This window comes from Thunnus maccoyii, chromosome 24 (assembly GCF_910596095.1).
Source record: "Thunnus maccoyii chromosome 24, fThuMac1.1, whole genome shotgun sequence".
Lineage (NCBI taxonomy): Eukaryota > Metazoa > Chordata > Actinopteri > Scombriformes > Scombridae > Thunnus > Thunnus maccoyii.
Window position 1 is genome coordinate 8,688,235 of NC_056556.1, and position 22,276 is coordinate 8,710,510.

Sequence of the window (22,276 nt, forward strand, 5' to 3'; positions counted from 1 at the left end):
AGAAAAGCAAACGGCTGCCTGTCTCATCTACTGTATGTATGTGTTTTATCCCTTTTCTCAGTAAGATGTCACTTTTCTTTATTAGTGTGCACATGTGGAATATGTCTGTGTCCATGGATCTTCGAAAAAGTATATATAGAACTGTGTGTGCATCCACGATCCACATGCAAGTCCGCAGGTGTTGAACATGGAAAGCATGATTTAGCCACAAATGGGTGGTTACTCACTAGAAACTGCTGGTTGACTTTGTGGTGAGATTGTTTTGCCAATCACGTTGTTTCCAGCATTAAGAATGGACTTTCCATTCAACTCAACATAATTCAATTTAACTTTGAAGTGCTCTGAAAAATGGAAAACTGAGCATCTAAAATTCCATGAAAACTTCACAAGTTCACTGTGAACTCCTTTTTTGAGTATACTGAATGAAAAGTTAAAAGCTTGTTGCAGTCCTGAAGTTGCATTGACCAAGAATCAAACCCAGGCCTCCCGCACGTGCCCCGAGAGTTTAGCTAAACTGCCCTAAACTGTTTCCCAGTCATTCTCTATGGTAATGCTAAACCACTACCGAGGTAGTGCGCCTTCCGGCCACTGATGCTTTTTGGCGCTGTAACCGCTTCAACTCAGTCTCTCTTCCTCAAATCTTCACTCAGTGTCAGTGACCGGAGAAGAACAGAGGCGAAATTAAGCCTTTCAGCTACTTTGTATATTGCATTTGTCTTGTCCAACAAAAGTAAGCGACTTTTTGACGAAAGACTAGATAAATAGTGGGCAGATATGTACATTTCCTCTAGGAATGTCAGAGCTATGTATACGGAATGACATCGATCTTTGTAGGGCTGTAGTCTGCTGGTCGACTGGTCTTTTAGTTGGTCGATATGCTCTCGTCCGACTAAATTCTCATTGGTCGAATAATCTCTGTGTTATTTTCATAAGGAGAAAAGTGCTACATCAATAGCTTTCCAGGAGTAATCCATTATTTATCCATTAAATGCGTGGCTGCCATCACAAAACTAGCTGTGATGTCACAAATCCTGCTCATAGGCCTGCCCCTTAAGATCATATTTTCATTGAGCAAGGAGAAACTTTCCACTTTCAGCAGATGATTGACACATTAACACATAAAACGTAAAACACACAGTTTCTCCTGTGCTTAGCCTATTGTATTTGTTAAACTACATCCGCCTGAGTGGAGTGAGTATCTTGAAGCCTCACGTTTCTTCCACCAGATGGAGGTCTTGTGTTATAGTTTGTTAATGGGAACACCCTAACTGCGATTCATTTCCTGGTTTGGGCAGTCTGCTTAAAGACAGAGATCATACAACACCTTTACTGCTGCGTTGTTGCTCGTTTTGACAACAATGACCCACCCAACAGATGATATTATCAATCCTCAGCCAGAGAGTAAGTTTGTTTACTTCAATTTCTCTCATTTGATTGCCTTAGGCGAGAAGAAGGATATTTCCTGTGTTCGTCTGCAGTGCTTCATGTCATTCATTCAAGGCTTGCACTTGAGGACTTTCATCATGTAGCCTTTGAACAAATTCCGAGTTTTATTAACTTCAATGACAAAATAAATTATTTTCTTCATATTTTTGCCGCTGAAATCATGCCAGTAGCAAACTACAATGGCATCTACATCACAAGTAGCCCGTGTTGCTGTATGTTGCATCATAATCACATACAGGAACTTTTAGCATTTCTGTTACGCATCATTATCTGACTACTGTACATATATCTACATTTTTAGGGTCAAAATTAGAGTGTATAATTTTTTTTTATCAACTGGTGAGATTATTTTAAAGTTTAAACGTGGCTGACTAGCTTTTTCTGGTAATGTAATCTAATCAGTGCTTAAGACTAAAATATATTAGTATTTTTTAAATTATAGCTGTTGTTAATAGTTTTACTGTATTGTTTTACACTTGAAGGTGGCCGTGCCCTGCACATTCAGGAGAGTGGGTATGTTTGTGTCTCTTTCTCTTTTATTCTAAATGTCATGTAATTCAGTGCTCAAGCAGTGATGGCTGGAGTCATTTTGATTTTAGCTGCATGTTTGTACCTGTTTCCATAAATGCGGCTGAAAAATCTATTTCATATTAGTTTTCATTGAAAAGTTTATTCTCGAAATGAAATGTGCCTTTTTTCATCAAACAGTGATGCTGGCCTCTCCTCCAACATGAGGCACAAGTTCAGTGATAAAAGTGCTTTGCCCATAGAGATTAAAGTCAGCTCTGTGATACCGATTCCGACAAGCGAACTACGGGAAATCTTTGAGAGCCCTGAGATGGTTGGAAAGATTAGGCAACACCCATCAGTGTTTGGGCCTGTAGATGTCCTGTCCATGATGCGCCACACAGAGCCTGAGGCATACCCTGCAGCTGCTGAAGGGGACTTCTTAAAACTGTCCACTCTGGTTCAAAAAAGCAACTTTCCACCACAAGCCACACCCCAAGCCCTGACTGTCAGCACTTTACCCGGAACAACAGCCATTACAGATGCTGAGGAGGTGGTGGGAGGAGAGCAGAGCTGCACCAGCAAGATGGACACCGAGGGAAACCAAGCAAAACCAAAAGGCTCACCATTGGTTCCTAGAGAAGGGAGAAATAGGAACCGTCGCAGAAAAAGAGCAGCCACGAAGAAATGGAAATGTAATTAAACTAATTACTAATTTTGTGCAATATTATTTAATTAATGTATGATTCTCATGTTATTCCCAAATCTATGTACATGCAATAATTAATATAATCTTGGAGTTAAATCCAAAAGTTTCTATTTTTTCTTTTATGTTTTCAGGGTGCCTTCTAGGTTGGATGACATTCATAAATATTCGTGCCTGTGGGGGCAATGCTGGTATGTGGTGTGACACACAAATATACTGCATTGCATCTTTGCACTGCATTTTATTCATTTATTTAGATTTGACTGTCTTGAATGGGAGCTTCGATTACTTCTCATAGTGTACTGTGAACACTGTTTTGACCCACAAAGCGCAGTATATTTTTTAAACTAATTGATATTTTCCTTACATTATCTGCCATAGGTGCTCAACCTGCAGCAGACCAGAAGTGTAAGATAAGACTGATTTTGTTATTTCAAATATTATTATAGCAAGAAAGAAATCCTTTCTGTATAATTTAAATGTACACACATTTACGCCTGGGAGCTACTCATCAATGCTTTTTTTCTCTGTTTTGACAGCAGTCAAGTGTTTTTCCTGCATGGACAAGGATACATGTCCAAAGTTGGTGAACATATATGAAACTGCTGACACTCATCTGTACCACAGACGCCTAAACCAGTCATTTCCAGGATGCTCTGGAATCCCTGCACCTTCTTCTAAGAGTTGTGCTGTGTGCTATGTGGAATCCAGCATCGCCATCATCTGCTCAGGGGATGTAGGAAGACTGGAGGTGGAAGATAGTGATGGAGAGCATATCGTAAACACCCCTGCAGTCTGTATGTATTACATAAATATATATACATCTTATCACAAAATATATCTCTGCTCCATTTTTCAATAAGCTCTAAGTGGTGATTTCCTTTTTTCCCCAGACACTGGGTTAATAAAATGATGTTGAACTAGCAGTTATGAGGGTTTTCTCTAGGAAATCGTTAAGCTGAGGTGGAAAGGCACTCAAATCTTTGGTCGCATCTTGTGTCATGATCAGTTTAATTTGAACATGATGACCTAAATATATCACAGTCATAGAATATATGCCATTTTTTCCGTGAAATGGTACCTCTGCTCATTTCCTGTAAAATTGTGTTTTCTCTTAATTTTTATGATGTTAGCAGAGTTTTGGTAGGAGCCCACCTCCTGCCAGAACACTGCTGAAAACCCTGGTTATATCTATAGTCTGGATATCTTAGACCTACAGATGTTTGGTCATCTTTTGACTTGAAACACACCAAATCAATGCTTATTGTGCGCATTCCTCAAACATATTTTAACTATGGTTTGCAGCTTCATCTCTTCATAATATTTATAATCCTCATTAGAGATGTCAGTTTCAGTTAATTTTGAAGTCAACCGACCAGCATCCATTAACCAATAACTAACCGGTTAATTTTTAAGAAAAGTTGAGATGTAGCTTTCATTTGTGAGAGCATTGAGAGCTGTCAAGCAGTTGGTGGTCGGAGCTAATGTTAGCTTGACTTTTAACTCATCCTTCTTCTCCACAAAGGGTTTTTCAATGCTTTTAGTCACAGTAGCTCTTGATGGCATAACGAATATAAATAATACTAAGCATATACCCCCCGCCCCCACCTACCCCCATTCCAAAAATAACCTTACTTTTTGAATGTCATCACAGTATAGTTACATACTCACACACTGTCCTGCCAGGCTCTTGGAAGCAGTTAGCGTTTATAAGACTGTCTGTGTGTCTTTCTGAGCTTCTTACAATCTGTGACAGTGGTATTTGACAGCTTGACATATTCCGTTTCTGCAGTAGAGACGTCAGAAGACGCTTTGGACTCATTTTCACTTTACACAAGCCTTCAGAAACTCCTGCAGGTTAAACTGGACTAACAAAACATTTTTAGGGATGATTGACTCTAACACACTGACTATAAACACAGACTTTAAGACACTAGTTAGCCTAGCAACATTAATGCTACAAACAACCCATAATGCAACACTTGTCTAGCTTGTCTAACGCAATTGTCTAGCCATTAGCACAGGGTGCAAATTAACCTATAGACCAACATGCGTAACCGGTCAAAAATATTCTTGGCGGTTTACCGATTAGCGGTTACCTGCTGACATCCCTAATCCCCATATTAACATATATTATCTATATCTAAAAGAATCAGTGCATTGAATTGCATCATCTTTTTGTGTCCACCCTGTGCTTTGACATTTGCTGTTAATTTCCTGTACATGTACAACAGGCTACTACTGTTTATATAACTGCAACCTTTTGTCTCCCTTAAACAGCTTGTTCCATCATGGAAAACAGCCCCATTGAAAGCAGTAAGTGTCAAGACTATGCCGTCTTACAATATGAATTCAATTTTCAAAGTGTTATTATGAATAAAAATCAAAAGTTTGGTGGTGCTTCTGATGCTATTTTAAATTCTTGCTTCTTTTGTAGAGCAGAAGCAGCAGACCTCAGACCTCAGTTTACTTACTGTATTGATTGGTGGCTGCGGTATGTAATTGACACAAACATGTCATATTATGATATTGACACTGATGGACTACATGACTTAAAATGTGGTTAAACTTCCTGCAGTTATTTTTTCATGTGTTTTCATTTTGCAGTTCTGTTTGTACAATGATGGCAATGCTGACCTACTCTGTAAGTGTGACTCAGTATGACCACAATAAAGATTATATTTTAGATACTTTATATTTATTTTTAGTTTAGTTTTGAATTTATACTATATGTTTTGGATAGTTAGTCACATTTCTCAATTTTTTTTTTCTTTCTCTTTAATAATACTGTAGAAACAGGTAGGTTCAGTCTGTTTTGATTATTCAGTTTCACAATGAGCACATGTCATTATAATTTCTGTTCCCATAGTTAAATAAAGAATTTGAGTACAAAATCATTCAGACTTACAGTATAATTATAAGTAATTCTTCCTCAAATGTGAGTAGCTGTGAAATATTAGTTTAGAAACAATTATATTGAACCCAGAAATACATCAGGCACACTACGGGACTGTGAATATTTTTAACTAAATAAACTCACTTGAAACTCAAATCAAGTTTTTTCCCCCCTTTTTTGAAATAGGACTGAAACTGCTCAACAGTGAAGAACACTGCATGATCAAGATGAGGACGCACTCTACTGATGTATTCAGTCATAGTCTTTTGCATTTTAATATGCATATTTTAATTCATATTGTGTCTTTGAATTCTTTTATCACGCTCTGTAACTTAATTTCTTCTTTCCTTTTCTCATAATTCTTCTTTTTACTCTACTTGCTGTCTTTTGGCAGCCAGCTTGTGTCTGAAAATACTATTAGGTGTCATATATAAAATAGCTATAGAGGGTATTTTTTAATCTTCTTGATTAATCATCTAATCATTTGGTTTACAAAATGTCAGGAAAATTGCTTGTTTTGTCTATATATCCAATCAACTAATGCCTTGCTTGACTAGCTCTGTGGTTTTGGAATTAGCAAGCTTTCTACAGACATGGATATGTCTACCTATTGTCCTGAATAAAAAACTTTTATACAGCACCACGGTTCTGTTGTTATTCACATCTCAGACATTGTGCAGGCCATAATGTTTTCAGTGAAGTGAAGTAGAAGTGAAGTAAAGTGAAGTAAGTAAAAGTAGCAAATACTTATCATTGAATGCACTTAAAGTGCATTCATTTTTTTCTAAGTAAGCACAGAAGTATTAGCAACAAAATATATTTAAAGTACCAAAAGTAAAAGCACTCAGTATGCAGAGTGGCCCATTTCAGAATAAGTAGTGCAGCGCTCGTTCAAAACATGCCTGTTCGGAAGTGGCCAATTTCTCAATACCAAGAGAGAACAGTGTCTGTCCCCTAAACACCACTCATGCAGACTATTCCTGCGTGTGAGGAATGGGAATAGAGCTTAACTCTCTAAACCTTTTCAATTCAGTCTCTTTGGTAGTTCTTATCACCAATGGTGGAGGAAGTACTCAAACACTTTACTTAAAGCCTCTGACAATGTGGCTTGAAATAGTAAAATGCATATATGATATCATGGTTGAATATCTCATTAAGCATCCACAAAAATCTGAATGAAAATAAACATTCACAACTATTAGAAAACCTAGCTCAAAAACAGCTGATTTGACTGCTCAAACCATTTCTCAGGATTGTGTGGGCATACTGAGATCACGTTTGATTGACAGCTCACTTTCAGCTCAAGTACCATTATACTCACTAAAATGTTTTGCTGATATGGAATAAATGACCAAATCTATCAAATGGACCCTACTTGGCTAGAAAGCTTGACTAATCGTCTAACTAGCAACATAGGTTGGACCACCTAAATCTGTGTTTTTATTTAACTATACCTCCCGGAAAATTGAGCTACTGGTATTAGCATTCTCCATTGACATACATGAAACAGTTAGCATAGCTTAAACGTTTTGCTATTAACTGCCAAATCTATCAAATGGACCCTACTTGGTTAGAAAGCTTGAATAATCCACTAACCAACAAACGAGGTTAGACCACCTGAATCTTTGTTTTTATTTAACTATACCCCCTGGAGTATGGCGCTAATCATTTTAGCATCTTCCATTCACTTACATGAAACGGTAGGCATTAGCTTTTCTATACGAAATTTTTGAGCTTATTATCAACTACCCCAGTAGTCAGCTAGTTATCTTGATTAATCGGCTAATTAGCAGACTAAGGTAGATCACACATATCTGTGTTTTTATTGAACTATATCTCCCAAACTAAGAATCTAGGTATTTTAGCATCTTTCATTCACTTACATGACATGGTTAGCATTAACTTTGCTATGCTACACTTCTGAGCTACTTATCCACTCCATGATTGATACAGATTTGGGTGATGTACCCCAGTGTTCTAGTTAGCTTAACACAGTAGCTTTCAAACCATGTTCGACTAATTTGAATTCTCAATCTGGCTACAAGCAAAAAAAAAGTGCTCTGCATTGTTTAATCATCAACTCAGTAGGAACTTAACACAAACCATTCAACACCATAACATCCCTGCTACCCCTACTTTTCCTTCTGTTCCTTCTTGCAATAGTTTCCTTCTGGTACAGAATAAGTTGGAAATGTCTCAAAACTCCAGCCTACTCTGATGTTTCTCTCTGGGTACTAACTGCTAGAGTAGTTTGGTGTGTGTCTGAGGTAGAAGTTGAGTTTCATGCACTCGTTTTGGTGCTCTCTGTAAAATCTTCTATCTTCTGTCTCTTGCAAGAGAGCTTTACTGGCTGGTGGGTGTCTCGTGTATTTAAGCCTTTACGGATTGTTTTGTCTCATGACAAAAAACCAAAGAGAATTTCCTCAAAACAGAGTCAGCTCGCCTAAACTGACAAATGGATACTGTCAACTTAACAAGGACCTCCAGAGGCCTCGCAGTGAGAGTCTCTCACAAAGGTCAAACTCAGCGAGCACTTACCACAAACCATTCAACACCACAAGATCTCTGCTGGTACGCCCTAAACACCTTCATATCCGACTGGACATGATTCCAGGCAAAGCCATAGATAGAACAAAACACTTGCCCCGTGTGAGGCTCGAACTCACGACCTTCAGATTATGAGACTGACGCGCTGCCTACTGCGCCAACGAGGCCCACAGGACACACCACTCCAAATGGGTGGTTACTCGTGCACAAATGCTTCGGCTGCTGGGTTGTTTCACCACTTCCCTTTGTTTGCTTTACAATTGCTTATTCGACATCGTGCCCTTAGCTTCAAACCCAAGCATCTTCTGTCAGCTCTCTCATGGTAGTAACGGCTGGTCGACCTTGCCAATATTGGACTAACCAACGCCAGCAGCAAACCAAAATTTCTGGGCTTTCAAGGTCATGCAATTGGGATTGTCTCTTATATTCCACCGTCTTCTGAAATCTCTCCCGGAAGGTATGATACTAAGGCCCTCAATACATAAAGACCAAAACAAGGCTCCGACTTACCTCTGGCAAGCCTGAAGTTTGCAGGTGTAGTGTAAAGTATATAATTTACATACTCAGCTCTGCTTGGACATTTGGAGTACCAGTATACGTCACGAGAAGGACTTCCCCAACAGCTTTCCAACATCAGAACTGGGGACTTCTCACTCCCGCGACTTTTCATGTTCGCAACCGCGTGCAACATTGTGATACCTGACGGGAGACTCAACGACTCTTTTTTGACCATTTCTCCGCCGGTACCTTTCCCACTGCGCTGCCTACAGAGTGCCCCTAGCCTCTAAAACCTCGCTGCATTGGCCGGGAATCGAACCCCGGCCTCCCGCGTGGCAGGCGAGAATTCTACCACTGAACCACCAATGCTCTCGTGCTTTACTCGCTTTTTCCACTCGGACGTTGGAACACTTTTCCCTCTGTTCCTTCCCGCCACGGTTTCCTTCTAGTGCCGTATGAGTTGGAAATGTCTCAAAACTCCAGCCTACTCTGATGTTTCTCTCTGGGTACTAACTGCTAGAGTAGTTTGGTGTGTGTCTGAGGTAGAAGTTGAGTTTCATGCACTCGTTTTGGTGCTCTCTGTAAAATCTTCTATCTTCTGTCTCTTGCAAGAGAGCTGTACTGGCTGGTGGGTGTCTCGTGTATTTAAGCCTTTACTGATTGTTTTGTCTCATGACAAAAAACCAAAGAGAATTTCCTCAAAACAGAGTCAGCTCGCCTAAACTGACAAATGGATACTGTCAACTTAACAAGGACCTCCAGAGGCCTCGCAGTGAGAGTCTCTCACAAAGGTCAAACTCAGCGAGCACTTACCACAAACCATTCAACACCACAAGATCTCTGCTGGTACACCCTAAACACCTTCATATCCGACTGGACATGATTCCAGACAAAGCCATAGATAGAACAAAACACTTGCCCCGTGTGAGGCTTGAACTCACGACCTTCAGATTATGAGACTGATGCGCTGCCTACTGTGCCAACGAGGCCCACAGGACGCACCACTCCAAACGGGTGGTTACTCGTGCACAAATGCTTCGGCTGCTGGGTTGTTCCACCACTTCCCTTTGTTTGCTTTACAATTGCTTATTCGACATCGTGCCCTTAGCTTCAAACCCAAGCATCTCCTGTCAGCTCTCTCATGGTAGTAACGGCTGGTCGACCTTGCCAATATTGGACTAACCAACGCCAGCAGCAAACCAAAATTTCTGGGCTTTCAAGGTCATGCAATTGGGATTGTCTCTTATATTCCACCGTCTTCTGAAATCTCTCCCGGAAGGTATGATACTAAGGCCCTCAATACATAAAGACCAAAACAAGGCTCCGACTTACCTCTGGCAAGCCTGAAGTTTGCAGGTGTAGTGTAAAGTATATAATTTACATACTCAGCTCTGCTTGGACATTTGGAGTACCAGTATACGTCACGAGAAGGACTTCCCCAACAGCTTTCCAACATCAGAACTGGGGACTTCTCACTCCCGCGACTTTTCTGCCACTTTTCATGTTCGCAACCGCGTGCAACATTGTGATACCTGACGGGAGACTCAACGACTCTTGTTTGACCATTTCTCAGCCGGTACCTTTCCCACTGCGCTGCCTACAGAGTGCCCCTAGCCTCTAAAACCTCGCTGCATTGGCCGGGAATCGAACCCGGGCCTCCCGCGTGGCAGGCGAGAATTCTACCACTGAACCACCAATGCTCTCGTGCTTTACTCGCTTTTTCCACTCGGACGTTGGAACACTTTTCCCTGTTCCTTCCCGCCACGGTTTCCTTCTAGTGCCGTATGAGTTGGAAATGTCTCAAAACTCCAGCCTACTCTGATGTTTCTCTCTGGGTACTAACTGCTAGAGTAGTTTGGTGTGTGTCTGAGGTAGAAGTTGAGTTTCATGCACTCGTTTTGGTGCTCTCTGTAAAATCTTCTATCTTCTGTCCCATGCAAGAGAGCTTTACTGGCTGGTGGGTGTCTCGTGTATTTAAGCCTTTACGGATTGTTTTGTCTCATGACAAAAAACCAAAGAGAATTTCCTCAAAACAGAGTCAGCTCGCCTAAACTGACAAATGGATACTGTCAACTTAACAAGGACCTCCAGAGGCCTCGCAGTGAGAGTCTCTCACAAAGGTCAAACTCAGCGAGCACTTACCACAAACCATTCAACACCACAAGATCTCTGCTGGTACGCCCTAAACACCTTCATATCCGACTGGACATGATTCCAGGCAAAGCCATAGATAGAACAAAACACTTGCCCCGTGTGAGGCTCGAACTCACGACCTTCAGATTATGAGACTGACGCGCTGCCTACTGCGCCAACGAGGCCCACAGGACACACCACTCCAAATGGGTGGTTACTCGTGCACAAATGCTTCGGCTGCTGGGTTGTTCCGCCACTTCCCTTTGTTTGCTTTACAATTGCTTATTCGACATCGTACCCTTAGCTTCAAACCCAAGCATCTTCTGTCAGCTCTCTCATGGTAGTAACGGCTGGTCGACCTTGCCAATATTGGACTAACCAACGCCAGCAGCAAACCAAAACTTCTGGGCTTTCAAGGTCATGCAATTGGGATTGTCTCTTATATTCCACCGTCTTCTGAAATCTCTCCCGGAAGGTATGATACTAAGGCCCTCAATACATAAAGAACAAAACAAGGCTCCGACTTACCTCTGGCAAGCCTGAAGTTTGCAGGTGTAGTGTAAAGTATATAATTTACATACTCAGCTCTGCTTGGACATTTGGAGTACCAGTATACGTCACGAGAAGGACTTCCCCAACAGCTTTCCAACATCAGAACTGGGGACTTCTCACTCCCGCGACTTTTCTGCCACTTTTCATGTTCGCAACCGCGTGCAACATTGTGATACCTGACGGGAGACTCAACGACTCTTGTTTGACCATTTCTCCGCCGGTACCTTTCCCACTGCGCTGCCTACAGAGTGCCCCTAGCCTCTAAAACCTCGCTGCATTGGCCGGGAATCGAACCCCGGCCTCCCGCGTGGCAGGCGAGAATTCTACCACTGAACCACCAATGCTCTCGTGCTTTACTCGCTTTTTCCACTCGGACGTTGGAACACTTTTCCCTCTGTTCCTTCCCGCCACTGTTTCCTTCTAGTGCCGTATGAGTTGGAAATGTCTCAAAACTCCAGCCTACTCTGATGTTTCTCTCTGGGTACTAACTGCTAGAGTAGTTTGGTGTGTGTCTGAGGTAGAAGTTGAGTTTCATGCACTCGTTTTGGTGCTCTCTGTAAAATCTTCTATCTTCTGTCTCTTGCAAGAGAGCTTTACTGGCTGGTGGGTGTCTTGTGTATTTAAGCCTTTACGGATTGTTTTGTCTCATGACAAAAAACCAAAGAGAATTTCCTCAAAACAGAGTCAGCTCGCCTAAACTGACAAATGGATACTGTCAACTTAACAAGGACCTCCAGAGGCCTCGCAGTGAGAGTCTCTCACAAAGGTCAAACTCAGCGAGCACTTACCACAAACCATTCAACACCACAAGATCTCTGCTGGTACGCCCTAAACACCTTCATATCCGACTGGACATGATTCCAGGCAAAGCCATAGATAGAACAAAACACTTGCCCCGTGTGAGGCTCGAACTCACGACCTTCAGATTATGAGACTGACGCGCTGCCTACTGCGCCAACGAGGCCCACAGGACACACCACTCCAAATGGGTGGTTACTCGTGCACAAATGCTTCGGCTGCTGGGTTGTTTCACCACTTCCCTTTGTTTGCTTTACAATTGCTTATTCGACATCGTGCCCTTAGCTTCAAACCCAAGCATCTTCTGTCAGCTCTCTCATGGTAGTAACGGCTGGTCGACCTTGCCAATATTGGACTAACCAACGCCAGCAGCAAACCAAAATTTCTGGGCTTTCAAGGTCATGCAATTGGGATTGTCTCTTATATTCCACCGTCTTCTGAAATCTCTCCCGGAAGGTATGATACTAAGGCCCTCAATACATAAAGACCAAAACAAGGCTCCGACTTACCTCTGGCAAGCCTGAAGTTTGCAGGTGTAGTGTAAAGTATATAATTTACATACTCAGCTCTGCTTGGACATTTGGAGTACCAGTATACGTCACGAGAAGGACTTCCCCAACAGCTTTCCAACATCAGAACTGGGGACTTCTCACTCCCGCGACTTTTCTGCCACTTTTCATGTTCGCAACCGCGTGCAACATTGTGATACCTGACGGGAGACTCAACGACTCTTGTTTGACCATTTCTCCGCCGGTACCTTTCCCACTGCGCTGCCTACAGAGTGCCCCTAGCCTCTAAAACCTCGCTGCATTGGCCGGGAATCGAACCCGGGTCTCCCGCGTGGCAGGCGAGAATTCTACCACTGAACCACCAATGCTCTCATGCTTTACTCGCTTTTTCCACTCGGACGTTGGAACACTTTTCCCTCTGTTCCTTCCCGCCACTGTTTCCTTCTAGTGCCGTATGAGTTGGAAATGTCTCAAAACTCCAGCCTACTCTGATGTTTCTCTCTGGGTACTAACTGCTAGAGTAGTTTGGTGTGTGTCTGAGGTAGAAGTTGAGTTTCATGCACTCGTTTTGGTGCTCTCTGTAAAATCTTCTATCTTCTGTCTCTTGCAAGAGAGCTTTACTGGCTGGTGGGTGTCTCGTGTATTTAAGCCTTTACGGATTGTTTTGTCTCATGACAAAAAACCAAAGAGAATTTCCTCAAAACAGAGTCAGCTCGCCTAAACTGACAAATGGATACTGTCAACTTAACAAGGACCTCCAGAGGCCTCGCAGTGAGAGTCTCTCACAAAGGTCAAACTCAGCGAGCACTTACCACAAACCATTCAACACCACAAGATCTCTGCTGGTACGCCCTAAACACCTTCATATCCGACTGGACATGATTCCAGGCAAAGCCATAGATAGAACAAAACACTTGCCCCGTGTGAGGCTCGAACTCACGACCTTCAGATTATGAGACTGACGCGCTGCCTACTGCGCCAACGAGGCCCACAGGACACACCACTCCAAATGGGTGGTTACTCGTGCACAAATGCTTCGGCTGCTGGGTTGTTTCACCACTTCCCTTTGTTTGCTTTACAATTGCTTATTCGACATCGTGCCCTTAGCTTCAAACCCAAGCATCTTCTGTCAGCTCTCTCATGGTAGTAACGGCTGGTCGACCTTGCCAATATTGGACTAACCAACGCCAGCAGCAAACCAAAATTTCTGGGCTTTCAAGGTCATGCAATTGGGATTGTCTCTTATATTCCACCGTCTTCTGAAATCTCTCCCGGAAGGTATGATACTAAGGCCCTCAATACATAAAGACCAAAACAAGGCTCCGACTTACCTCTGGCAAGCCTGAAGTTTGCAGGTGTAGTGTAAAGTATATAATTTACATACTCAGCTCTGCTTGGACATTTGGAGTACCAGTATACGTCACGAGAAGGACTTCCCCAACAGCTTTCCAACATCAGAACTGGGGACTTCTCACTCCCGCGACTTTTCATGTTCGCAACCGCGTGCAACATTGTGATACCTGACGGGAGACTCAACGACTCTTTTTTGACCATTTCTCCGCCGGTACCTTTCCCACTGCGCTGCCTACAGAGTGCCCCTAGCCTCTAAAACCTCGCTGCATTGGCCGGGAATCGAACCCCGGCCTCCCGCGTGGCAGGCGAGAATTCTACCACTGAACCACCAATGCTCTCGTGCTTTACTCGCTTTTTCCACTCGGACGTTGGAACACTTTTCCCTCTGTTCCTTCCCGCCACTGTTTCCTTCTAGTGCCGTATGAGTTGGAAATGTCTCAAAACTCCAGCCTACTCTGATGTTTCTCTCTGGGTACTAACTGCTAGAGTAGTTTGGTGTGTGTCTGAGGTAGAAGTTGAGTTTCATGCACTCGTTTTGGTGCTCTCTGTAAAATCTTCTATCTTCTGTCTCTTGCAAGAGAGCTTTACTGGCTGGTGGGTGTCTCGTGTATTTAAGCCTTTACGGATTGTTTTGTCTCATGACAAAAAACCAAAGAGAATTTCCTCAAAACAGAGTCAGCTCGCCTAAACTGACAAATGGATACTGTCAACTTAACAAGGACCTCCAGAGGCCTCGCAGTGAGAGTCTCTCACAAAGGTCAAACTCAGCGAGCACTTACCACAAACCATTCAACACCACAAGATCTCTGCTGGTACGCCCTAAACACCTTCATATCCGACTGGACATGATTCCAGGCAAAGCCATAGATAGAACAAAACACTTGCCCCTTGTGAGGCTCGAACTCACGACCTTCAGATTATGAGACTGACGCGCTGCCTACTGCGCCAACGAGGCCCACAGGACACACCACTCCAAATGGGTGGTTACTCGTGCACAAATGCTTCGGCTGCTGGGTTGTTTCACCACTTCCCTTTGTTTGCTTTACAATTGCTTATTCGACATCGTGCCCTTAGCTTCAAACCCAAGCATCTTCTGTCAGCTCTCTCATGGTAGTAACGGCTGGTCGACCTTGCCAATATTGGACTAACCAACGCCAGCAGCAAACCAAAATTTCTGGGCTTTCAAGGTCATGCAATTGGGATTGTCTCTTATATTCCACCGTCTTCTGAAATCTCTCCCGGAAGGTATGATACTAAGGCCCTCAATACATAAAGACCAAAACAAGGCTCCGACTTACCTCTGGCAAGCCTGAAGTTTGCAGGTGTAGTGTAAAGTATATAATTTACATACTCAGCTCTGCTTGGACATTTGGAGTACCAGTATACGTCACGAGAAGGACTTCCCCAACAGCTTTCCAACATCAGAACTGGGGACTTCTCACTCCCGCGACTTTTCATGTTCGCAACCGCGTGCAACATTGTGATACCTGACGGGAGACTCAACGACTCTTTTTTGACCATTTCTCCGCCGGTACCTTTCCCACTGCGCTGCCTACAGAGTGCCCCTAGCCTCTAAAACCTCGCTGCATTGGCCGGGAATCGAACCCCGGCCTCCCGCGTGGCAGGCGAGAATTCTACCACTGAACCACCAATGCTCTCGTGCTTTACTCGCTTTTTCCACTCGGACGTTGGAACACTTTTCCCTCTGTTCCTTCCCGCCACTGTTTCCTTCTAGTGCCGTATGAGTTGGAAATGTCTCAAAACTCCAGCCTACTCTGATGTTTCTCTCTGGGTACTAACTGCTAGAGTAGTTTGGTGTGTGTCTGAGGTAGAAGTTGAGTTTCATGCACTCGTTTTGGTGCTCTCTGTAAAATCTTCTATCTTCTGTCTCTTGCAAGAGAGCTGTACTGGCTGGTGGGTGTCTCGTGTATTTAAGCCTTTACTGATTGTTTTGTCTCATGACAAAAAACCAAAGAGAATTTCCTCAAAACAGAGTCAGCTCGCCTAAACTGACAAATGGATACTGTCAACTTAACAAGGACCTCCAGAGGCCTCGCAGTGAGAGTCTCTCACAAAGGTCAAACTCAGCGAGCACTTACCACAAACCATTCAACACCACAAGATCTCTGCTGGTACACCCTAAACACCTTCATATCCGACTGGACATGATTCCAGACAAAGCCATAGATAGAACAAAACACTTGCCCCGTGTGAGGCTTGAACTCACGACCTTCAGATTATGAGACTGATGCGCTGCCTACTGTGCCAACGAGGCCCACAGGACGCACCACTCCAAACGGGTGGTTACTCGTGCACAAATGCTTCGGCTGCTGGGTTGTTCCACCACTTCCCTTTGTTTGCTTTACAATTGCTTATTCGACATCGTGCCCTTAGCTTCAAACCCAAGCATCTCCTGTCAGCTCTCTCATGGTAGTAACGGCTGGTCGACCTTGCCAATATTGGACTAACCAACGCCAGCAGCAAACCAAAATTTCTGGGCTTTCAAGGTCATGCAATTGGGATTGTCTCTTATATTCCACCGTCTTCTGAAATCTCTCCCGGAAGGTATGATACTAAGGCCCTCAATACATAAAGACCAAAACAAGGCTCCGACTTACCTCTGGCAAGCCTGAAGTTTGCAGGTGTAGTGTAAAGTATATAATTTACATACTCAGCTCTGCTTGGACATTTGGAGTACCAGTATACGTCACGAGAAGGACTTCCCCAACAGCTTTCCAACATCAGAACTGGGGACTTCTCACTCCCGCGACTTTTCTGCCACTTTTCATGTTCGCAACCGCGTGCAACATTGTGATACCTGACGGGAGACTCAACGACTCTTGTTTGACCATTTCTCAGCCGGTACCTTTCCCACTGCGCTGCCTACAGAGTGCCCCTAGCCTCTAAAACCTCGCTGCATTGGCCGGGAATCGAACCCGGGCCTCCCGCGTGGCAGGCGAGAATTCTACCACTGAACCACCAATGCTCTCGTGCTTTACTCGCTTTTTCCACTCGGACGTTGGAACACTTTTCCCTGTTCCTTCCCGCCACGGTTTCCTTCTAGTGCCGTATGAGTTGGAAATGTCTCAAAACTCCAGCCTACTCTGATGTTTCTCTCTGGGTACTAACTGCTAGAGTAGTTTGGTGTGTGTCTGAGGTAGAAGTTGAGTTTCATGCACTCGTTTTGGTGCTCTCTGTAAAATCTTCTATCTTCTGTCCCATGCAAGAGAGCTTTACTGGCTGGTGGGTGTCTCGTGTATTTAAGCCTTTACGGATTGTTTTGTCTCATGACAAAAAACCAAAGAGAATTTCCTCAAAACAGAGTCAGCTCGCCTAAACTGACAAATGGATACTGTCAACTTAACAAGGACCTCCAGAGGCCTCGCAGTGAGAGTCTCTCACAAAGGTCAAACTCAGCGAGCACTTACCACAAACCATTCAACACCACAAGATCTCTGCTGGTACGCCCTAAACACCTTCATATCCGACTGGACATGATTCCAGGCAAAGCCATAGATAGAACAAAACACTTGCCCCGTGTGAGGCTCGAACTCACGACCTTCAGATTATGAGACTGACGCGCTGCCTACTGCGCCAACGAGGCCCACAGGACACACCACTCCAAATGGGTGGTTACTCGTGCACAAATGCTTCGGCTGCTGGGTTGTTCCGCCACTTCCCTTTGTTTGCTTTACAATTGCTTATTCGACATCGTACCCTTAGCTTCAAACCCAAGCATCTTCTGTCAGCTCTCTCATGGTAGTAACGGCTGGTCGACCTTGCCAATATTGGACTAACCAACGCCAGCAGCAAACCAAAACTTCTGGGCTTTCAAGGTCATGCAATTGGGATTGTCTCTTATATTCCACCGTCTTCTGAAATCTCTCCCGGAAGGTATGATACTAAGGCCCTCAATACATAAAGAACAAAACAAGGCTCCGACTTACCTCTGGCAAGCCTGAAGTTTGCAGGTGTAGTGTAAAGTATATAATTTACATACTCAGCTCTGCTTGGACATTTGGAGTACCAGTATACGTCACGAGAAGGACTTCCCCAACAGCTTTCCAACATCAGAACTGGGGACTTCTCACTCCCGCGACTTTTCTGCCACTTTTCATGTTCGCAACCGCGTGCAACATTGTGATACCTGACGGGAGACTCAACGACTCTTGTTTGACCATTTCTCCGCCGGTACCTTTCCCACTGCGCTGCCTACAGAGTGCCCCTAGCCTCTAAAACCTCGCTGCATTGGCCGGGAATCGAACCCCGGCCTCCCGCGTGGCAGGCGAGAATTCTACCACTGAACCACCAATGCTCTCGTGCTTTACTCGCTTTTTCCACTCGGACGTTGGAACACTTTTCCCTCTGTTCCTTCCCGCCACTGTTTCCTTCTAGTGCCGTATGAGTTGGAAATGTCTCAAAACTCCAGCCTACTCTGATGTTTCTCTCTGGGTACTAACTGCTAGAGTAGTTTGGTGTGTGTCTGAGGTAGAAGTTGAGTTTCATGCACTCGTTTTGGTGCTCTCTGTAAAATCTTCTATCTTCTGTCTCTTGCAAGAGAGCTTTACTGGCTGGTGGGTGTCTTGTGTATTTAAGCCTTTACGGATTGTTTTGTCTCATGACAAAAAACCAAAGAGAATTTCCTCAAAACAGAGTCAGCTCGCCTAAACTGACAAATGGATACTGTCAACTTAACAAGGACCTCCAGAGGCCTCGCAGTGAGAGTCTCTCACAAAGGTCAAACTCAGCGAGCACTTACCACAAACCATTCAACACCACAAGATCTCTGCTGGTACGCCCTAAACACCTTCATATCCGACTGGACATGATTCCAGGCAAAGCCATAGATAGAACAAAACACTTGCCCCGTGTGAGGCTCGAACTCACGACCTTCAGATTATGAGACTGACGCGCTGCCTACTGCGCCAACGAGGCCCACAGGACACACCACTCCAAATGGGTGGTTACTCGTGCACAAATGCTTCGGCTGCTGGGTTGTTTCACCACTTCCCTTTGTTTGCTTTACAATTGCTTATTCGACATCGTGCCCTTAGCTTCAAACCCAAGCATCTTCTGTCAGCTCTCTCATGGTAGTAACGGCTGGTCGACCTTGCCAATATTGGACTAACCAACGCCAGCAGCAAACCAAAATTTCTGGGCTTTCAAGGTCATGCAATTGGGATTGTCTCTTATATTCCACCGTCTTCTGAAATCTCTCCCGGAAGGTATGATACTAAGGCCCTCAATACATAAAGACCAAAACAAGGCTCCGACTTACCTCTGGCAAGCCTGAAGTTTGCAGGTGTAGTGTAAAGTATATAATTTACATACTCAGCTCTGCTTGGACATTTGGAGTACCAGTATACGTCACGAGAAGGACTTCCCCAACAGCTTTCCAACATCAGAACTGGGGACTTCTCACTCCCGCGACTTTTCTGCCACTTTTCATGTTCGCAACCGCATGCAACATTGTGATACCTGACGGGAGACTCAACGACTCTTGTTTGACCATTTCTCCGCCGGTACCTTTCCCACTGCGCTGCCTACAGAGTGCCCCTAGCCTCTAAAACCTCGCTGCATTGGCCGGGAATCGAACCCCGGCCTCCCGCGTGGCAGGCGAGAATTCTACCACTGAACCACCAATGCTCTCGTGCTTTACTCGCTTTTTCCACTCGGACGTTGGAACACTTTTCCCTCTGTTCCTTCCCGCCACTGTTTCCTTCTAGTGCCGTATGAGTTGGAAATGTCTCAAAACTCCAGCCTACTCTGATGTTTCTCTCTGGGTACTAACTGCTAGAGTAGTTTGGTGTGTGTCTGAGGTAGAAGTTGAGTTTCATGCACTCGTTTTGGTGCTCTCTGTAAAATCTTCTATCTTCTGTCTCTTGCAAGAGAGCTTTACTGGCTGGTGGGTGTCTCGTGTATTTAAGCCTTTACGGATTGTTTTGTCTCATGACAAAAAACCAAAGAGAATTTCCTCAAAACAGAGTCAGCTCGCCTAAACTGACAAATGGATACTGTCAACTTAACAAGGACCTCCAGAGGCCTCGCAGTGAGAGTCTCTCACAAAGGTCAAACTCAGCGAGCACTTACCACAAACCATTCAACACCACAAGATCTCTGCTGGTACGCCCTAAACACCTTCATATCCGACTGGACATGATTCCAGGCAAAGCCATAGATAGAACAAAACACTTGCCCCGTGTGAGGCTCGAACTCACGACCTTCAGATTATGAGACTGACGCGCTGCCTACTGCGCCAACGAGGCCCACAGGACACACCACTCCAAATGGGTGGTTACTCGTGCACAAATGCTTCGGCTGCTGGGTTGTTTCACCACTTCCCTTTGTTTGCTTTACAATTGCTTATTCGACATCGTGCCCTTAGCTTCAAACCCAAGCATCTTCTGTCAGCTCTCTCATGGTAGTAACGGCTGGTCGACCTTGCCAATATTGGACTAACCAACGCCAGCAGCAAACCAAAATTTCTGGGCTTTCAAGGTCATGCAATTGGGATTGTCTCTTATATTCCACCGTCTTCTGAAATCTCTCCCGGAAGGTATGATACTAAGGCCCTCAATACATAAAGACCAAAACAAGGCTCCGACTTACCTCTGGCAAGCCTGAAGTTTGCAGGTGTAGTGTAAAGTATATAATTTACATACTCAGCTCTGCTTGGACATTTGGAGTACCAGTATACGTCACGAGAAGGACTTCCCCAACAGCTTTCCAACATCAGAACTGGGGACTTCTCACTCCCGCGACTTTTCATGTTCGCAACCGCGTGCAACATTGTGATACCTGACGGGAGACTCAACGACTCTTTTTTGACCATTTCTCCGCCGGTACCTTTCCCACTGCGCTGCCTACAGAGTGCCCCTAGCCTCTAAAACCTCGCTGCATTGGCCGGGAATCGAACCCCGGCCTCCCGCGTGGCAGGCGAGAATTCTACCACTGAACCACCAATGCTCTCGTGCTTTACTCGCTTTTTCCACTCGGACGTTGGAACACTTTTCCCTCTGTTCCTTCCCGCCACTGTTTCCTTCTAGTGCCGTATGAGTTGGAAATGTCTCAAAACTCCAGCCTACTCTGATGTTTCTCTCTGGGTACTAACTGCTAGAGTAGTTTGGTGTGTGTCTGAGGTAGAAGTTGAGTTTCATGCACTCGTTTTGGTGCTCTCTGTAAAATCTTCTATCTTCTGTCTCTTGCAAGAGAGCTTTACTGGCTGGTGGGTGTCTCGTGTATTTAAGCCTTTACGGATTGTTTTGTCTCATGACAAAAAACCAAAGAGAATTTCCTCAAAACAGAGTCAGCTCGCCTAAACTGACAAATGGATACTGTCAACTTAACAAGGACCTCCAGAGGCCTCGCAGTGAGAGTCTCTCACAAAGGTCAAACTCAGCGAGCACTTACCACAAACCATTCAACACCACAAGATCTCTGCTGGTACGCCCTAAACACCTTCATATCCGACTGGACATGATTCCAGGCAAAGCCATAGATAGAACAAAACACTTGCCCCTTGTGAGGCTCGAACTCACGACCTTCAGATTATGAGACTGACGCGCTGCCTACTGCGCCAACGAGGCCCACAGGACACACCACTCCAAATGGGTGGTTACTCGTGCACAAATGCTTCGGCTGCTGGGTTGTTTCACCACTTCCCTTTGTTTGCTTTACAATTGCTTATTCGACATCGTGCCCTTAGCTTCAAACCCAAGCATCTTCTGTCAGCTCTCTCATGGTAGTAACGGCTGGTCGACCTTGCCAATATTGGACTAACCAACGCCAGCAGCAAACCAAAATTTCTGGGCTTTCAAGGTCATGCAATTGGGATTGTCTCTTATATTCCACCGTCTTCTGAAATCTCTCCCGGAAGGTATGATACTAAGGCCCTCAATACATAAAGACCAAAACAAGGCTCCGACTTACCTCTGGCAAGCCTGAAGTTTGCAGATGTAGTGTAAAGTATATAATTTACATACTCAGCTCTGCTTGGACATTTGGAGTACCAGTATACGTCACGAGAAGGACTTCCCCAACAGCTTTCCAACATCAGAACTGGGGACTTCTCACTCCCGCGACTTTTCTGCCACTTTTCATGTTCGCAACCGCGTGCAACATTGTGATACCTGACGGGAGACTCAACGACTCTTGTTTGACCATTTCTCCGCCGGTACCTTTCCCACTGCGCTGCCTACAGAGTGCCCCTAGCCTCTAAAACCTCGCTGCATTGGCCGGGAATCGAACCCGGGCCTCCCGCGTGGCAGGCGAGAATTCTACCACTGAACCACCAATGCTCTCGTGCTTTACTCGCTTTTTCCACTCGGACGT

The 22,276-nt window shown here is 44.5% G+C and overlaps 1 protein-coding gene and 22 non-coding genes across 23 annotated transcripts; 1 reads left to right on the top strand and 22 right to left on the bottom strand.

Moving 5' to 3' along the window:
* Positions 1-928: 928 nt before the first annotated feature.
* Positions 929-5,817, top strand: LOC121891810. The gene is made up of 10 exons (XM_042404403.1): positions 929-1,401; positions 1,929-1,959; positions 2,155-2,648; positions 2,794-2,850; positions 3,041-3,067; positions 3,199-3,456; positions 4,940-4,975; positions 5,097-5,153; positions 5,267-5,303; positions 5,742-5,817. The coding sequence occupies exons 1-9, from the start codon at positions 1,359-1,361 to the stop codon at positions 5,281-5,283; spliced, it is 1,020 nt and encodes a 339-aa protein (XP_042260337.1). The 5' UTR covers positions 929-1,358; the 3' UTR covers positions 5,284-5,303; positions 5,742-5,817.
* Positions 5,818-8,196: 2,379 nt separating this feature from the next.
* trnam-cau lies at positions 8,197-8,269 on the bottom strand. Its single transcript has one exon. It is a non-coding gene; the product is annotated as a tRNA-Met (tRNA).
* A 629-nt stretch (positions 8,270-8,898) lies between these two features.
* Positions 8,899-8,969, bottom strand: trnag-gcc. Its single transcript has one exon. It is a non-coding gene; the product is annotated as a tRNA-Gly (tRNA).
* A 547-nt stretch (positions 8,970-9,516) lies between these two features.
* On the bottom strand, positions 9,517-9,589 carry trnam-cau. Its single transcript has one exon. It is a non-coding gene; the product is annotated as a tRNA-Met (tRNA).
* A 640-nt stretch (positions 9,590-10,229) lies between these two features.
* On the bottom strand, positions 10,230-10,300 carry trnag-gcc. The gene has a single exon. It is a non-coding gene; the product is annotated as a tRNA-Gly (tRNA).
* A 545-nt stretch (positions 10,301-10,845) lies between these two features.
* trnam-cau lies at positions 10,846-10,918 on the bottom strand. The gene has a single exon. It is a non-coding gene; the product is annotated as a tRNA-Met (tRNA).
* Positions 10,919-11,558: 640 nt separating this feature from the next.
* On the bottom strand, positions 11,559-11,629 carry trnag-gcc. Its single transcript has one exon. It is a non-coding gene; the product is annotated as a tRNA-Gly (tRNA).
* Positions 11,630-12,176: 547 nt separating this feature from the next.
* On the bottom strand, positions 12,177-12,249 carry trnam-cau. The gene has a single exon. It is a non-coding gene; the product is annotated as a tRNA-Met (tRNA).
* Positions 12,250-12,889: 640 nt separating this feature from the next.
* Positions 12,890-12,960, bottom strand: trnag-gcc. The gene has a single exon. It is a non-coding gene; the product is annotated as a tRNA-Gly (tRNA).
* Positions 12,961-13,507: 547 nt separating this feature from the next.
* Positions 13,508-13,580, bottom strand: trnam-cau. Its single transcript has one exon. It is a non-coding gene; the product is annotated as a tRNA-Met (tRNA).
* A 629-nt stretch (positions 13,581-14,209) lies between these two features.
* On the bottom strand, positions 14,210-14,280 carry trnag-gcc. The gene has a single exon. It is a non-coding gene; the product is annotated as a tRNA-Gly (tRNA).
* A 547-nt stretch (positions 14,281-14,827) lies between these two features.
* Positions 14,828-14,900, bottom strand: trnam-cau. The gene has a single exon. It is a non-coding gene; the product is annotated as a tRNA-Met (tRNA).
* A 629-nt stretch (positions 14,901-15,529) lies between these two features.
* Positions 15,530-15,600, bottom strand: trnag-gcc. The gene has a single exon. It is a non-coding gene; the product is annotated as a tRNA-Gly (tRNA).
* A 547-nt stretch (positions 15,601-16,147) lies between these two features.
* trnam-cau lies at positions 16,148-16,220 on the bottom strand. Its single transcript has one exon. It is a non-coding gene; the product is annotated as a tRNA-Met (tRNA).
* Positions 16,221-16,860: 640 nt separating this feature from the next.
* Positions 16,861-16,931, bottom strand: trnag-gcc. Its single transcript has one exon. It is a non-coding gene; the product is annotated as a tRNA-Gly (tRNA).
* A 545-nt stretch (positions 16,932-17,476) lies between these two features.
* trnam-cau lies at positions 17,477-17,549 on the bottom strand. Its single transcript has one exon. It is a non-coding gene; the product is annotated as a tRNA-Met (tRNA).
* A 640-nt stretch (positions 17,550-18,189) lies between these two features.
* On the bottom strand, positions 18,190-18,260 carry trnag-gcc. The gene has a single exon. It is a non-coding gene; the product is annotated as a tRNA-Gly (tRNA).
* A 547-nt stretch (positions 18,261-18,807) lies between these two features.
* trnam-cau lies at positions 18,808-18,880 on the bottom strand. Its single transcript has one exon. It is a non-coding gene; the product is annotated as a tRNA-Met (tRNA).
* Positions 18,881-19,520: 640 nt separating this feature from the next.
* Positions 19,521-19,591, bottom strand: trnag-gcc. The gene has a single exon. It is a non-coding gene; the product is annotated as a tRNA-Gly (tRNA).
* Positions 19,592-20,138: 547 nt separating this feature from the next.
* On the bottom strand, positions 20,139-20,211 carry trnam-cau. Its single transcript has one exon. It is a non-coding gene; the product is annotated as a tRNA-Met (tRNA).
* Positions 20,212-20,840: 629 nt separating this feature from the next.
* Positions 20,841-20,911, bottom strand: trnag-gcc. Its single transcript has one exon. It is a non-coding gene; the product is annotated as a tRNA-Gly (tRNA).
* Positions 20,912-21,458: 547 nt separating this feature from the next.
* trnam-cau lies at positions 21,459-21,531 on the bottom strand. The gene has a single exon. It is a non-coding gene; the product is annotated as a tRNA-Met (tRNA).
* Positions 21,532-22,171: 640 nt separating this feature from the next.
* Positions 22,172-22,242, bottom strand: trnag-gcc. Its single transcript has one exon. It is a non-coding gene; the product is annotated as a tRNA-Gly (tRNA).
* Between the last annotated feature and the right edge of the window lie 34 nt (positions 22,243-22,276).